This window comes from Xenopus laevis, chromosome 7S (genome assembly GCF_017654675.1).
Source record: "Xenopus laevis strain J_2021 chromosome 7S, Xenopus_laevis_v10.1, whole genome shotgun sequence".
In the NCBI taxonomy this organism is placed as follows: domain Eukaryota; kingdom Metazoa; phylum Chordata; class Amphibia; order Anura; family Pipidae; genus Xenopus; species Xenopus laevis.
The window spans coordinates 96891239-96908179 of record NC_054384.1 but is presented as its reverse complement, the minus strand read 5'-3'; the positions used below and the strand labels follow the sequence as shown (position 1 = coordinate 96908179).

At 41.2% G+C, this 16941-nt stretch overlaps 1 protein-coding gene across 2 annotated transcripts in view; it reads right to left on the bottom strand.

The window, feature by feature from the left end:
- Positions 1-16941, bottom strand: part of prr12.S (proline rich 12 S homeolog) — a 77710-nt gene that overhangs the window by 544 nt on the left and 60225 nt on the right. The window contains exons 9-14 of one of the 2 annotated variants that reach the window (XM_041570595.1): positions 15013-16601; positions 14547-14672; positions 12514-12611; positions 10443-10571; positions 4930-5025; positions 1-2236 (exon numbers count right to left, since the gene is read on the bottom strand). The exon at positions 1-2236 is cut by the window's left edge and continues 544 nt beyond it. In XM_041570595.1, coding sequence (XP_041426529.1) covers positions 2096-2236; positions 4930-5025; positions 10443-10571; positions 12514-12611; positions 14547-14672; positions 15013-16601 — 2179 coding nt within the window. In that variant the 3' untranslated portion in view covers positions 1-2095. The remainder of the gene's footprint in view (positions 2237-4929; positions 5026-10442; positions 10572-12513; positions 12612-14546; positions 14673-15012; positions 16602-16941) is intronic. The other variant, NM_001096584.2, reaches the window with a different exon arrangement.

Sequence of the window (16941 nt, the reverse complement as noted above, 5' to 3'; positions counted from 1 at the left end):
AAATAAACCTCACTGCTACTGAAAAAAAACTTGAAAGCTATAAAGAAAGGATCCCATTCTCTGGCACCTCCCCAATATTGTTGAACAGCAACCTCTAGACCAGGGTTCCCCAACCTTTTTTACTCGTGAGTCACATTCAAGTGTAAAATAATGTTGGAGAGCAACATAAGCAAAAAGTTCCTGGGACTTCCAAATAAGAGTTGTTATTGGATATTGATAACTCCTATGTGGACTTGTTGCAGCCAACATGAGCCTCTGTTTGGCACTAGTGATGGGCGAATAAATTCAGCAGGCTCCGGCGAATAAATTTGCAGAACCGCTTCAAAAATAATTTTGGACGCTCGTCGGAAAAGTTGCTTGCGTCAAAACTGTTGCGTGCCAACAACATTCGGATGCCCATTGACACTAACGTTGTTGTAAAAAATGCATCAAATGGACGCAGGCGCAATTTTTTTGCCGTTTTGCAAATTTCGCTGGAAAGTCGCCAATTTGTCCGCGAAACGGTTGAAATTCGCCCATCACTATTTGGCAGTACACATTGTTTTTATGCAACTAAAACTTGCCTTTAAGCCAGGAATTCAAAAACAAGCACCTACTTGGAGGCCACTGGGAGCAACATCCAAGGGGTCAGAGAGCAATATGTTGCTCACAAGCTACTGGTTAGGGGTCACTGCTCTAGACATATACTCGGACGCCCTTGTCCTGGGAGCTGTAGAACAACAACGGAAGAGAGGCGTCCCTCATATAAAGCATGTAGCTTACAGACACTGACCAATAAATGCCATTTCTAGATGCTGACAGCATATAATCCAAGTTTGCTAGATCTATGTTGGGGGGGGTATGGTACATAATACACATACAAACAGAAAAAAAGAAAAGAAACCAGAAAGCTGTAAAAAAATGTAAACTCTGATATTGGATTAACAAAGCTTTATTGCGGGTTACACTGGCAAGCAGCTTTGTGTTTTGTGCATCGGAATAATGAGTGGATGGGAAAGGAAAGAAGAATTAAGGGTCCCACCGTGCAGGAGAAGCTTGTGGCATCGCTGCAGTTGCGGGATACCTACCCTGTTCTTTTGCAGCCGAAATGACCTCAAATGGCACCCTGACCTAAGCACCAACGTGTGCCTTGGCCATTCAGGATCCATGTTTGCCAAATGTGGCTCTGTTTTAAATCATCACTATTCCATGGCCTACGGATTCAAACGGAGGCCTGCAAGACTTATGTCATCCAGTGTCATGGTGATAACATCAGTCCAGGATAAAGCTTTACCCAATTAAAGGCACCCTTTAACAGCCATTCTAAAAGATATGCCTACAAAGGAACACAGTAATGAACACTGACGCAATTAAGACCCTGAACGGAAAACTAATTGCTTGTATTTTTAAGCGTGAGCTTCACTTGCACATCAGATACCTGCATTTTAGGGGTTTTTTGGCTCTCCATGGAAAAAAGGTTTGTTAATCCAAAACAATAATACATAAAAATATTAAAAGTAATAGGGATTCTGGATCTTCCATCCATACACAGACACACACAGGCATAACACACTTACACACATGCTTCCCAATAAATAACGAGGGGCCCAAGTGCTCCCCCTCTGTCGGCTCCTGTAAGAATACATCAGTCACTGGAAGCGGATCCGAGCAGACTCACCAGATCCTTTTTATGGCATGAGGGGATGGCATGGAGAGTGGAGTAAAACTGGGGAAAATAAAATAAAAGAACCACATACAGCTAGCAAAGTCTCCCCCTGTTTTTTTTTTAGGGGTGGGGGAGGAGGGTAGAGAACAGAGATAGAAGACAGAAGTCAATAGAATAAGAGAACCACTTTGATTCAAAGAATCTTCACTATTCCACGGCCTGCAAAGTCAAGCTGAGGCCTGCAAGACTTACGTCATCCAGTCCCCCTAATCATTGCCTAGGCCAGTTGCCATGGCAATAAAGTCAGTCCAGGGCTTTGCGTTTTCTGCCTGGCATGTCTCTCGCTCGTTCATCTTTTTTGTTGTTGTTTTTTTTTTTTTTCTCTTTTACAATCTGAATCCCATTGTCTTGTTTAGTCTGTTCTACAGTATTCCTCTCCACGCTGCTAGTTCACGCGCACTTGTTCTGTGCTTGCGTGATTAGGTCGATAAAGGAGTCGAAGAGTTTTTCGAGCCATGGCTGGTTCCTCATGCATTGCTGCACCACCTCCTCCTGTCCCAGGTCATCATTCTGTTCTTCTATTGCATTGGTCTGCAGGCAGGAAGGAGACAATGTTTTAGCCAAAGCAAAGGTAATAATCGCAATGCTATGGTGCATTTCATCTCGATGAGCTAAGGGAAGGGAGTGCTGAGCAAATATTAAACCTAATCCAAGGGCATGACACGAAAAAAAAAAAAAAAAATCAGGAAACCACTGATCCAACATGTGAAAGATAGCACGTCTGTGCTTTGGGAAGACATTGAAATATGTGAATGTAAAATTGTAACAAACAAGGGAAAGTTGTGCTCACCACTATTTTTTAAAACCATTAGGCGGGGGTGCAACGAGGGTGTGACCACAAAATTCATATAGTCAAATACAAGAGTCCTCTGCACTCAACCCATTATCAATATATTTAAGACAGCGACATTTTGTGCATACTGCTACTGAAAAATGCCTTACCCTTTAAACAAAACAGGGATTGTTTGTCCATATATTGCAATATATTTAAGCTGGCCAACTACGTCAAAGTCATCCCATATCTGGCCAGTCCTATGCTCAATTTTATCTGATTCATTAAGAATTCTATTGCTTCATTATACATTTTACAAAGGGACTTGGTTTTACCTGCAACTTACTAGCTGCTTTCAAAGTAAAACTCCCAAACTTGGCTGCCCTTTTATTAGACACCAGTGGGATCACCTGACTATAGTTGGGAAGGGTGGGAGCTACAACATGGAGCTGGTCACTGCTCCTGTATAAACTATAACAAACAAGGGAAAGTTGTGCTCACCACTATTTTTTAAAAACCATTAGGCGGGGGTGCAACGAGGGTGTGACCACAAAATACATATAGACAAATACAAAATTGACCAGGGTGCTATTCTTAAGAACTTTTGCAATGTACATTCATTATTTTTTGTACTTTATATACTCAAGTAAAAGCCGAGTTTTTCAGCCCCCAAAATATGCTGAAAAACTCTACCTCGGCTTATACTAGGATCAAGGCAAAAACGGTCACCGGCGCCTCAGAATAGTCGCCGGCGCCTCAGAATAGTCTCCAAGAATATTCGCCGGCGTCCAAGAATGGTCGCCGGCATCCAAAAACGAGATGCCGGCACCTCCAATGGGAGCAGAAACCCTCAATTTTTTTATTGAAACTTACCAGGAGCTGCTGCATTTCTCACCCTAGGCTTATCCTCGAGTCAATAAGCTTTCCCAGTTTTTGGAGGTAAAATTAGGTACCTCGGCTTATACTCGAGTATATACGGTATTTGTTTTAATTCCAAGATATTAAAGGATATGTACTGTTAACATGAATCAATTTTTGTTACAACAGCTCCACCTGCTGGTCATTTTCCGACCATTCTAACCACCAAGTAGTCAAGGAAGTTGTCAGGAGAAAGAAAAAAAAAGAAAAAGAAAAGAAAACAAAATATCTTTGAATTAAAAAAAACTGTCCTAACTGTCAATGAATATCTGACACCCAACTGCTGCATGAAGACAGAATGAAGAGAAACAGATGCTGAGAGAGGGATAGTGAACATAAACTTGATTATTTCAGAAACAATGCAGAATGTTTAATTGATTGCATTTAGAAAGTTTCTTATTTCAGTATGCTGAAACTTATATTAAATTAAAATTTTTGCCATAGTTCCCCTTTAAGCAAGGCTTAAACTGCAAGATGAGCAAGCAGTACCTTTATGGAAGAATGGGAAAACAAAGGAAATGAAAAGGAATTATACTTTTAATATTCAACAAGTGGTAATTTAATCTTGGTCCTCAGAGGAAGTTAAGAAACCATAGACTAATGCATTAGGTGTTGAGAAGCAATAATTAAATAAATACAATGGCTGCATTCCTGGCTTTATACTGTGTCTACATAAACCAGGAGTGGGTTTAGAATAAACTTCAGTTTAGACACTTCTTGGCTTGTTTAGCCATATTGCTTTCCAAACCATACAGAAGGGAGGTGGAACCCTACACCTGGGAAGGGTGGAGAGTGTATTGTTGGTATATTACTGTATACTAGGTATACTGTCATGGGAAAACATGTTTTTTTCTAAACACATCAGTTAATAGAGCTGCTCCAGCAGACTTCTACACTGAAATCCATTTTTCAAAAGAGCAATCAGATTTTTTTTATATTTAATTTTGAAATCTGACATGGGGCTAGACTTATTGTCAGTTTCCCAGCTGTCCCCAGTCATATGACTTGTGCTCTGATAAACTTTAATCACTCTTTACTGCTGTACTGCAAGTTGGAGTGATATCACTCCCCTCCCTCCCCCCCCCCAGCAGCCTAACAACAGAACAATGGGAAGGTAACCAGATAACAGCTCCCTAACACAAGATAATAGCTCCCTGGAAGATCTAAGAACAGCACTCAATAGTAAAATCCAGGTCCTATTGAGACTGATTCAGTTACATTAAGTAGAAGAAATAACAGCCTGTCAGTTCCATCCTAAAATGCAGGCACAAGTCACATGACTGGGGGCAGCTGGGAAACTGACAATATGTCTAGCCCCATGTCAGATTTCAAAATTTAATATAAAAAAATCTGTTTGCTCTTGAAATTGGATTTCAGTGCAGAATTCTGCTGGAGCAGCACTATTAACTGATATGTTTTTGAAAAAAAAAAAACACCTTTTCCCATGACAGTGTCCCTTTAAAGTCTGACTGAGACTATGAAGATACCAGAGTGGGATTTGTACTCATTCCACCTATTGGAGCATCTTTTTTACCTCTTGCTTGCATCGGAGGAAGGTGTGATATTTGTAGTGATGCAGGGAATGGTACAGGGTGTAAAAAAGTGACTTCTCGGCATCCACCTTAAACTCCTAAAGGGAAGCAAATATAGGGTTTAAAATGTTATAGTTCTACAGAAAAAAGAATTGTAAATTTAAAAAAAAAACAACAACAACAAAAAGTATTGATCTTATAGATAAACTATATAGTTGTGTAGCAGCAGGTTTAAAAAAATGAATGAATACACACAAAAACATAGGGAACACTGCACATTCTATTCCAAATCAAAACATGGAGAAAACTTGATCAACTTTGTGTTATTCCTTTGCAGACTGTTCCAAAACAATAGCAGTATCTGCATTATTCATTACAAACTCAGACATTCACTGTATAAACTGAAAATTGTTTCAAGATTTTGCTTTCCTTTGAATGACTGAACTAATATTTAGTTGTATAAGCCGTGTTTACTGGTGTGTTTGGGGTCGTTGTCTTGTTGAAACCCCCATTTCAAGGACATTTCTTCTTCAGCATTAGGGATGTAGCGAACGTCGGAAAAAAAGTTCGCGAACATATTCGCGAACTTGCGCAAAAATGCGAGCGGTTCGCGAACGGTTCGCGAACCCCATAGACTTCAATGGGAAGGCGAACTTTAACATCTAGAAAAGACATTTCTGGCCAGAAAAATGATTTTAAAGTTGTTTAAAGGGTGCAACGACCTGGACAGTGGCATGCCAGAGGGGGATCAAGGGCAAAAATGTATCTGAAAAATCTGCCTGTGTGTGCTTGGAGAGATAGTGTAGGGGGAGAGCTGTTAGTGATTTCAGGGACAGATGATAGTAAGCTTGCTGGCTAGTAATCTGCTTGATACTGCTCTGTATTGGAGGGACAGAAGTCTGCAGGGATTTGAGGGACATTTTAGCTTAGGTAGCTTTGCTGGCTAGTAATCTACTGTTCTCTTTAAACAACTGCCATACGTTGACCTTGTAGGCATTGTTTGCCCAGTTTTTTTTGGACGCAGCCACTGAAGCACAGTTGCCAGAAAAAATATGCCATATAAATGCTGAAAATAGTAATTTTTCGCCATAACGTTGACCTTGTAGACATTGTTTGCCCAGTTTTTTTGGACGCAGCCACTGAAGCACAGTTGCCAGAAAAATTATGCCATATAAATGCTGAAAATATAAATTTTTTTGGTTGCAGCCACTGAAGCACAGAGGCCAGAAAAATTATGCCATATAAATGCAGAAAATATGCATTTTTTTGGTCGCAGCCACTGAAGCACAGTTGCCAGAATAATTATGCCATATAAATGCTGAAAATATAAATTTTTTTTGGTTGCAGCCACTGAAGCACAGAGGCCAGAAAAATTATGCCATATAAATGCAGAAAATATGCATTTTTTTGGTCGCAGCCACTGAAGCACAGTTGCCAGAAAAAATATGCCATATAAATGCTGAAAATAGTCATTTTTTGCCATATACGTTGAGTCAACGTATGGCAAAAAATTACTATTTTCAGCATTTATATGGCATATTTTTTCTGGCCTCTGTGCTTCAGTGGCTGCGGCCAAAAAAACTGGGCAAACAATGCCTACAAGGTCAACGTATACACTACTACAGCGGTGGATACGGATTACGTAAAATATATGAATGCTGCTTGAAAAAAAGTAACTCAAGTGGTTTTTCTAGAGACGATAATATTATCAATATTTAGACAAAATGTGAACAAGCTCACACAGCTCGATGGCGGGTTGAAGAAAACAGTGTGCAAATAATGCCTACAAGGTCAACGTATACACTACTACAGCGGTGGATACGGATTACGTAAAATATATTATGGCTGCTTGAAAAAAGTGACTCCGGTGTTTTTTCTGGAGACGGTAATATTATGGATATTTAGACAGAATGTGAACAAGGTCACACAGCTCGATGGCGGGTTGAAGAAAACAGTGTGCAAATAATGCCTACAGGGCAAATAATGCCTAAAAGGTCAACTTATACACTACTACAGCGGTAGTAAAATAAAAAAAGTAAAATAAAAAAAAAATGAATATTAAAAAAAAAAAATTAAAGTTGGTGCTGCTGAACTACTAGGAGCAGCAGATTAGCACACCAGTCCCACTCCCCAACACTGCTAGACTAATAGCACTGGGCTCTTATAGTAGTAGTAGTAGTAGTAGTAGTAAAACAACAAAAAAATAAATAAAAGCAGTCCTTACAAGGACTACTGTTATTGCAGCAGTCAGCAGATGAGATCAGAAGCAGGACAGCTGCCCACTGCAGCTACATACAGAGCACTGCAGTAGAAGGTAGATTACTAGCCAGCAAAGCTACCTAAGCTTAAATGTCCCTCAAACCCCTGCAGACTTCTGTCCCTCCAATAACAGAGCAGTATCAAAACGATTACTAGCCAGCAAACTTTCAACTGTCCCTGAAATCACTAACAGGCAGCAGCTCTCTCCCTACACTATCTCTTCAGCACACACAGGCAGAGTGAAAAAACGCTGCAGGGCTTCGGTTTTTATAGGGAAGGGGAGTGGTCCAGGGGAGAGCTTCCTGATTGGCTGCCATGTACCTGCTGGTCTGGGGTGAGAGGGCAAAAAAAAGCGCCAACAATGGCGAACCCAAAATGGCGAACGTCGCGCGACGTTCGCGAACTTCCGGCGAGCGCGAACACCCGATGTTCGCGCGAACAAGTTCGCCGGCGAACAGTTCGCGACATCTCTATTCAGCATAAGGCAACATGATCTCTTCAAGTATTTTGATGTATTGAAACTGATCCATGATCCCTGGTATGTGATAAATGGGCCAACACCATAGTATGAGAAACATCCCCATATCATGATGCCTGTGACACCGGCTTCAGTCTTCCCAGTGTACTATGGTTTATATTCAGTGTTTGGGGGTCGTCTGACAAACTGTCTGCAGCCCCTAGACCCAAAAAGAACAAACTTGCTTTTATCAGTCCACAAAATGTTGCACCATTTCTCTTTAGGCCAGTCAATGTGTTGTTTGGCAAACTGTAAGCTCTTCAGGAGGTCTTTTTTTCCCAACAATGGGACTTTGGCGATAGCTTGGCTTCATATAGGCATTTTCTAATTGTAACAGTATCACAGGTAACTTTACTCCTTCTTTGAACTTGCTGGAGCTGATCTTTGGCTTTTGCCACTTTGACTATTCTTATAGCCATTTGAATGGTAGTTTTCCCATTTTCTTCCACATCTTTCAGGTTTTGGTTGTCATTTGACATCATTTTAGCTGAGCAGCCTATAATTTTCTGCACTTCTTTATATGTTTTTCCCTCTCAATCAACTTTTTAATCAAAGAACCCTGTTCTTCTGTACAATGTCTGGAACGAGCCATTGCACTATAACCAGCAGCATAAAATTTGCTCCTTCCTTCCTTAAAGGAGAAGGAAAGTCATCCTGCACTTGGGGGTGCCAAATGTTAGGCACCCCCAAGTTATTGTATTGACTTAACTGAAACCCCGGGCCAGTGCTCCTATCAGCAGAAAATTGCACCGGCCCGGGGTTATACCAGTGAGCACCATGGAGTGCTTCTCTTCCGTCTAGGGATGCACCGAATCCAGGATTCGATCAGGATTCGGCCTTTTTCAGCAGAATTCGGACAAATCCTTCTGCCCGCCCGAACGAATCCTAATTTGCATATGCAAATTAGGGGCGGAGAGGGAAAGCGTGTGACCTTTTGTCAGAAAACAAGGAAGTAAAAAATGTTTCCCCCCCTAATTTACATATGCAAATTAGGCTTTGGGTTCGTATTCGGCCGAATCTTTCACAAAGGATTCGGGGGTTCTGCCGAATCCAATAGTGGATTCGGCGCATTCCTACTTCTGTCTTCCGCTTTCTACGCATGGCTGTGCATGAGCAGTAGAGCAAAAAGCTGAACTTTAACTATAAAGTCAGCGATTTCATTCAACTGCGCATGCGTTTGGGCCGGGAAATTTGAAGCAAGAAGAAGCCGGAAGAGTTTCATGTAAGTAAATACAATCACTTGGGGTGCCTAACATTTGGCACACCCCAAGTGCAGGATGACTTTCCTTCTCCTTTAAATAAGGGCCATAATTGACACCTGTTTTTTCACAGAATGAATGAGCTCACTAATTTAACTCCACACTGCTATTATTATTTGGAACAAGCTAATATTATATTGAACACTGCTATTATTTGGAACAAGCCTTGATTAGCAATTCAATGACACAGAATCAGCAGCATGTCAGGACTGTTAGGTCTGCTGGTTTTCTATTACTCTACTACAACTACTCTATTATTTGCCATGTAGAAATATAGTTTCAACCAAAAACAGTGATTGATCAGTGATGTCGGACTGCTATTACTCTGAACACAACTGTAGCTGTGGTCGTTGAGCTTCTACATGGGCCGTTTAAAGAGGGGGGTACAGGTTCAGAGCCAATAACTCTAGAGCAAACGCAGAAGACATTAGGTGCAGAACTCAGTGGGGTTCATTGCACAGCAGAGTATGATTTGCCACCGGCGATTCACTTTATCACTGGTGTATAAGCAGGAGATTAGTTGCCCGCAGAAGAGGAGATTTGTTGTGGGCCAGTAATCTCATGTCATGTGTCATTGTCCTTAGGGTCATTTTAAGTCTCATTCATCTTGGATGCTCTTACAGAGGCATATAAATGTAGGTGTGCATTAATCTCTGTAGTATTCAGTGGCGGAACTACCAGGGTGCGACTGCACCAGGGCCTGCACCCCCTTGTGGCCCGCGGCGGTTCAGCAACCAACATTGCTTGTGGAGGGGGGGATGGGATGCCTGTCTGCACCCGGGCCCCGCGCTGGCTAGTTCTGTTACTGGTAGTATTAATGTTATCCTTTAGATCAGTGGTCCCCAACCAGTAGCTCGTGAGCAACATGTTGCTCTCCAACCCCATGGATGTTGCTCTCAGTGGCCTCAAAGCAGGTGCTTATTTTTGAATTCCAGGCTTGGAGGCAAGTTTTGGTTGTATAAAAACCAGGTGTACTGTCAAACAAAGCCTCAATGTAGGTTGACAATCCACATAAGGGCTACTAAATGGGCAATTACAGCCCTTATTTGGCACTCAAGAACATTTTTCATGCTTGTGTTGCTCCCCAACTCCTTTTACTTCTAAATGTTGCTCATGGGTTCAAAAGGTTGGGGATCCCTGCTTTAGATACACAGTATTGCATGCTACTAGTTGTAATTTTGTGTTTTTATACAAGTACAGCCAACATGTTTTACTTTGAACACACAACTACCACAGCCCTGGGAGCTCTAGGTCTGCAACATTTGGAAGACTTAAGATTCGGGTTTTAGAGCATGAGATCTTAAGTGACCGTGAAACCCGTGCAAATGCCAGTCAAGCCCAAAGTCAGAACAAGTAAGAGCATGAAGGAATGTGGAGTTCAACCAACTGGCAAATATCCAGCAACATTCCATCCACTTGTAGCTGTACCAGCAATTAAGCCTCCTGACCATATCAGTACCGTACTTAAAGTAAAAGGTACCTGTGGTTTGGCTACATTCTTTTTTAATTTGTTGAGTGTTTTGCGGTTATACGCTTCTCCCCCGGGTTTCATTCTGGTTGAAGGTTCTCCTGGCTCACTGTTAAGCTGAGGGAACGTGTGTATTGCCTCCTAAGGAAGGAAAAAATATCAGACCTTTAAAGCAATTCTTGAAATCATCCATAGATGGCACATTAAATTCTCTCTTATAATTCAGCTATAATGTTTATTCACTGTTAATTAAGTCCATATCAATTTCTATAGAGGTTTTGGTTCTGTTTCCACAGTCACACTCCCTTCCCAGAGACTATTATCCACTGTTACTATAGGCACCATCTCTCCCTACTATACCTGCTATCCCACAGTCACACTCCCTTCCCAGAGACTATTATCCACTGTTACTATAGGCACCATCTCTCCCTACTATACCTGCTATCCCACAGTCACAGTCCCCTCCCAGAGACTATTATCCCACTGTTACTATAGGCACCATCTCTCCCTACTATACCTGCTATCCCACAGTCACACTCCCTTCTCAGAGACTATTATCCACTGTTACTATAGACACCATCTCTCCCTACTATACCTGCTATCCCACAGTCACACTCCCTTCCTAGAGACTATTATCCACTGTTACTATAGGCACCATCTCTCTCTACTATACCTGCTATCCCACAGTCACACTCCCTTCCCAGAGACTATTATCCACTGTTACTATAGGCACCATCTCTCCCTACTATACCTGCTATCCCACAGTCACAGTCCCTTCCCAGAGACTATTATCCCACTGTTACTATAGACACCATTTCTCCCTACTATACCTGCTATCCCACAGTCACACTCCCTTCCCAGAGACTATTATCCCACTGTTACTATAGACACCATTTCTCCCTACTATACCTGCTATCCCACAGTCACACTCCCTTCCCAGAGACTATTATCCCACTGTTACTATAGACACCATCTCTCCCTACTATACCTGCTATCCCACAGTCACACTCCCTTCCCAGAGACTATTATCCCACTGTTACTATAGACACCATCTCTCCCTACTATATCTGCTATCCCACAGTCACACTCCCTTCCCAGAGACTATTATCCCACTGTTACTATAGGCACCATCTCTCCCTACTATACCTGCTATCCCACAGTCACACTCCCTTCCCATGGGCTATTATCCCACTGTTACTATAGACACCATCTCTCCCTACTATACCTGCTATCCCACAGTCACAGTTCCCATGGGCTATTATCCCCACTCATAATACAGATGAGATGCTTAATTATCCACACTGCTACTAAAGGCAGTGCTGCACTGCCTGGACCGTAAAATAAATATATAAGCCTTTTTTTGAATTTCAAACTACCTACCACTGTCTGCAAGACCCACAACAGTCACAACTGCTGATTCAAATGGAAGATAAAATAAACCACATCCGTTGCTATGTAATTCAACAATACATTTTCAAAGAAAACAGAAAGAGAGCAGGCAACATTAAAGGGGTTGTTCACCTTCCAAACAGTTTTTTCAATTCAGTTGTTTTTAGATTGTTCCCCAGAAATAAAGACTTTTTTCAAATACTTTCCATTATTTATTTTCTACGTTTTTTCCAAAATCTAAGTGTAAAATTGAATGTTTGTGTCTGTGGTGTTTGAGTCTGACAGCTCAGTAATTCAGGTGCAGATTCTGAACTGTTACAATTTTGCAACATTGAGTTGATCCATTTCTCAGCAGCATCTCTGGAGTATTAGCAACTATTGTATCAATTCTAACTGCTGCCTTTAATGAAACCCAGAGATTCTGCTCAGCAGGGACAAAGATAAGAAATGTATCAACTAAATATATCCATTTAGAACAGTTTACAGGATCGGCGACCCCCCCCTCCCAGAGCTGCTTCAGAAAGAGAGAAATAACAATTTACACTTCAATATTCGAAAAACCGTCACACATAGAAAATAGAAAGTCATTGGAAAAAGTCGTTATTTCTGGTGATCTATCTGAAACCAACTAGTTGTTTGAAGGTGAACAATCCCTTTAAATGAAATTCCTTATTAAGGTCATTGCTCTTCCCACCTGAAATGATGAACTGAGAGAGATCTTCTTTAGCACTTTTTTCTTGTGCTCATTCACAATGCCGTCAATTTTTCTCATGGGTGGAAGGTAAAGTTCATCTATACAGGAATGCGGGAGAGAGTGAAAGATGAAAAGGAACAATGAGAGTGGTTAAAAGTTAACCTAGGGACTGTGTCATATCACATGGGAAAGACATAGACTAGGGTCATTGTGTGTTCGCTTTGTAGGTGCACATGGGAAACCCTGGATAGGATTAAATAAGTATAAAGCCTTTGGGGTAATTGCATAAATGAACAGGTATCTGCAGAAGTCAACAGAAGGCTAAGTGAGGACAGAAGATGTGTATGGTGCCTATTCGAAGTTCAAAATTTACGACTCATGCAAAGGGTGGTATTTAAGCAAGCTTTAATTTCTTGTGAACCCTGATACAACATTTAACATTGCTTGTTATGGCTTGATAAACAATAACCAGTGCCAGATTTCTCTCCCAGGAGCCCCGAGGCCTCGGGATCCAAGTATCGGCGTGTACCATTCTCCCTCCTCGCGCACATGGGTCATAGAGCTGGGGAACGCTGCATTCCCCATACACTTTAGGAAAGCAGCGGGCGGCATGCCACCCCTAAAATTTCTCTGCCCTAGGCCCGGGCCTTTGTGGCCTCTCCACAAATCAGGCCCTGACAATAACAGTGCTCGGGAAGGCATTTTGTAAACTGAACCTTTCTGTAGGTGCCAACTGTTTCCAAATGGAAATTCACGGAATAATTCTATTACCCCCACAGTTTCATTTGGTTTGGACCTAAACAAAGGTAAGGGATGCCTGAACTGCTGGCTGCCTAGGAGAGGATCTAGAAATACATCTCCCATTACATTGAGCAACTAGTGATGGGTAAAAACCGCTTCGCCAGAAAAATTAGCTAAACAGTGGAAAAACTTGCGAAACGCATTGAAGTCAATGGGCGTCAAAATAATTTTGACACACGACAAATTTGACGCGAGTGACAATTTTTCTACACATGATTCTTTTGTCCAAATGCATTAAAATCAATGGGCGTCCGAATAATTTCGACGTGCAACAAATTATTTTGGACATGGCAGATTTTTCACAGGCGAATTATCACTGCAGTTTTGCAGAAACATTCGCCATGCCTGGCAAATTTATTTGTCCATCGCTATTAGCAACATCTGGATAGGTGCAACTATGGTGACAGCTGCTATGGGCGCAAGCATGACCCCTTTTTTGGTTATGATGAATTTCCTGACACAATGTAATACAACAGAATCCCTCTCTCTCTCTCTTTCTCTCTCTCTGATTAGTTCCATTAAAGAGAAAATGGTGAAATTTGTTTCTACAAGTATGGGACCTGTTATCCAGAATGCTCAGGACCTGGGGTCTTCCGGATAACGGATCTTTCCTTAATTAGGATCTTCATACCTTACTGTAAGTCTACAAGATAATCATGTAAACATTAATTAACCCAATAGGCTGGTTCTGCTTTCAATAAGGATTAATTATATCTTAGTTTGGATCACGTACAAGCTACTGTTTTATTACTACCGAGAAAAGGAAATCATTTTATAAAATTTGAATAATTTGGATAAAATGAAGCCTATAGGAGATGCAGATTCTGTAAGTCGGAGCTTTCTGGATAATGGGTTTCCGGATAACAGATACCACACCTGTGCAATTTGAAACCTTTTATCAGAGGCAAGTTCCAGTTTCTCATTGGAGTTTATTTGGGGACATGTAGTACGGTTTTGGTTTGCTTTTGTACGGTGCAGAAATATTTCATGTAGGCTGCACTTATTGCGGGGAGGTAAGGTTTGGGGAGAGTGGCTTCCTACTGATGTTTAATTTTTAGCCGTCAGAATTTCCCATATCTACAGTATATTTTCAGTCTTGTGGCTTTGCTCTTTTTTTAAGTTTCAGTAACTCTCATATACCTAAACCACATGACAATTCATTGTCGTCCTCTGCAGCAGCAGTGAATTACATATAGAACTTTACATAGGGTTATATTTAAGGGTCTGCTCACCACTAGTGTCTTCTAATGCTTGGATCATGTCTGGGTCTAAAGCTGTGCTGACCAGCATTTCAATATAACTCCGGAACATCTCTTTCATGGCTCGTGTGTTTAATACACGGCCTACAGGAACACGTTCTTAAAAGAGAAGAAATATGAAAATACAAATCATAAACATTCTAATGCTTTGATTGGCTACAGGTTGGTGAGGTCTTCGGACTATTCCAATAACGTTTATTACAAAGAAAGGAAAATATAACCGAAGTGAAATGCCTTAAATTTGTCCTAAAGGGAAATACAGTATAAGTTTTGCCATCCTTTTAATGCTGGATTGCTAGATTTAAAATATAATGTGAAAAGTGTTTCAATAATTAGGGTTGTAAAGAATGGTCTTGATCTTAGATGCTGTTGAGCCATTTAGGTCATCGTTGGATGACAGCAGTAGATTAGATTGCATAGTTTGAGGGTTTCCACTTACCTTCTTCACTCTGCTGGTCAGGGGAAGATTCTGAATCAGAGGATGATGCAACCTCCTTGAGCCATTTTTTCCTCTTTTTGGGTGGTGGCTCTGCTTTCACTTTCACCTGTTTGTGCTTTGGCTTCAAAGCAGCTTTTGTTGGTGGCTCTACCTTTTCTACTTTTTCCATGCGGACATGTCTTTCCATTTTTTCCTTCTCTGCTCGTGGTCTTTCCATTTTTTCCTTCTCTGCTCGTGGTGATTTTTCTGGTTTTTCTATTTTATCATTCTTGGTCACTTTTTCAAGCTTTGGTGACTTTTCACTCTTTTCTAACCTGGGCATCTTTTCAGGCCTTTCTGGTTTATCTAACTTTGAAGGCCTTTCTGCTCTGACCATTTTAGAAGAACGCTCCACCTTGGTGGCTTTTTCTGTTTTTTCCATTTTGGTTGCCTTTACGGTTTTCTCCATTTTATCTATCCTTGTTGGCTTCTCTGTACGATCAGCTTTTGCACGTTTTTCAGAACGATTAACCTTTACGTTTTTGTCTGCTCGATCACCCTTTGAAGCTTTCTCTAGCCGGTCCACCTTGCCAGTCTTCTCTGATCGGTCTACCTTGGAAACTCTGTCAATTTTCTCCACCTTATTTGGTTTTTCTAATTTATTAGTTCTCAAGCACTTTTCCTGTTGTTCATCTTGCTCAAGCCTCTTCTCTGCCTCCACCTTCTCAGACTGTTCAGTCGTTTCACATTTCTCAATTGTATTGGTTGGTTCTGTTTGGCCTATTGGCTCTGACACTGCAGACTTTTCCTCTAACTCATTCTCTAGTGTATCCATTGGCTCTTCATTTTCAGGCTTTTCAACTGGCAATAATAACTTTCCAATACACTCCGCCTTTCTCATTTCTAAATTCTCTGGCTTGGTGACAGGTTCAGATTTCTCTTGCCTACCACCAGGGGTGTTTTTCTCAGCCTTCACAATTGGCTCTTGCTTTTCTTGTCTAACAGAAAATGTGCCCTTCTCTGGTTTTACAGTATTGTCAGACTTTTCTGCCTTTATTGCTGTGTCTGCATTTTCAGGCTGTACAGTTTGATCAGCCTTTTCTGCCTTGGCCACTGGCTCCATATTTCCTTTAAAAACGTCAGTCTTCTCCTGCTTTGTACCTTGTCCGGTCTTTTCCTTCTTCAACGATGGTTCGTTGTTTACCGTTTTTGCTACTGTATCTTCCATCTCAACTTTCTGCATAGGTTCGAATTTCTCCATCGTTGCCACGGCCTCGCGGTTTTCTATGTTTTTGATAGCCTCTACCATCTCCATATCTCCTAGGGGTACGTATTTTACTGAATTCATCCCAGGGACTTGTTCATGTCCTTCCTCTGAAACAAACTTTTCCAGTTTGGGAATAACCTCTGATTTCTCAAAAGGCTCCTCTCCTTCTAATTTGTCTGGTCTCTCAACTTTTTCTGCTCCCTCTGCCTTTTCTAAAGCTTCCGGCCTTTCTGGTCTGCCCAGTGCCTCCATCTTTGGCAAACGTTCTGGTTTCTCCATTATTTCTAGCTTGGGAACCACAACAGGACTTTTACCACCAGGAGCCTTTGTCTGACTTTGCCTCCTGCATGGAAAGAAAGGTAAAATGTTTTTTAACCAATAAATTTGGGATGGAGGTTCTGGAGATTAAATATTAGGTTACAGATAATATCTGCACTTTTAGAGATTTATTAAACACCCAGTATACTATATGTCTCTGGAAGAGAGTATGGCATACAACAGACTTGACCACTGGGACACACACAAACAAACTATGCCATGACTACTAATAAAATAGAAAACTTGGTTATGTTAATACCATTTGGAATATATTCCCTTACATCCCACAATGCATACAGATAATGCTTCTCAGAATTCTCCAACAAAATGATAAGGCAAAGAAAGCCCAGAAGAACCATCATACA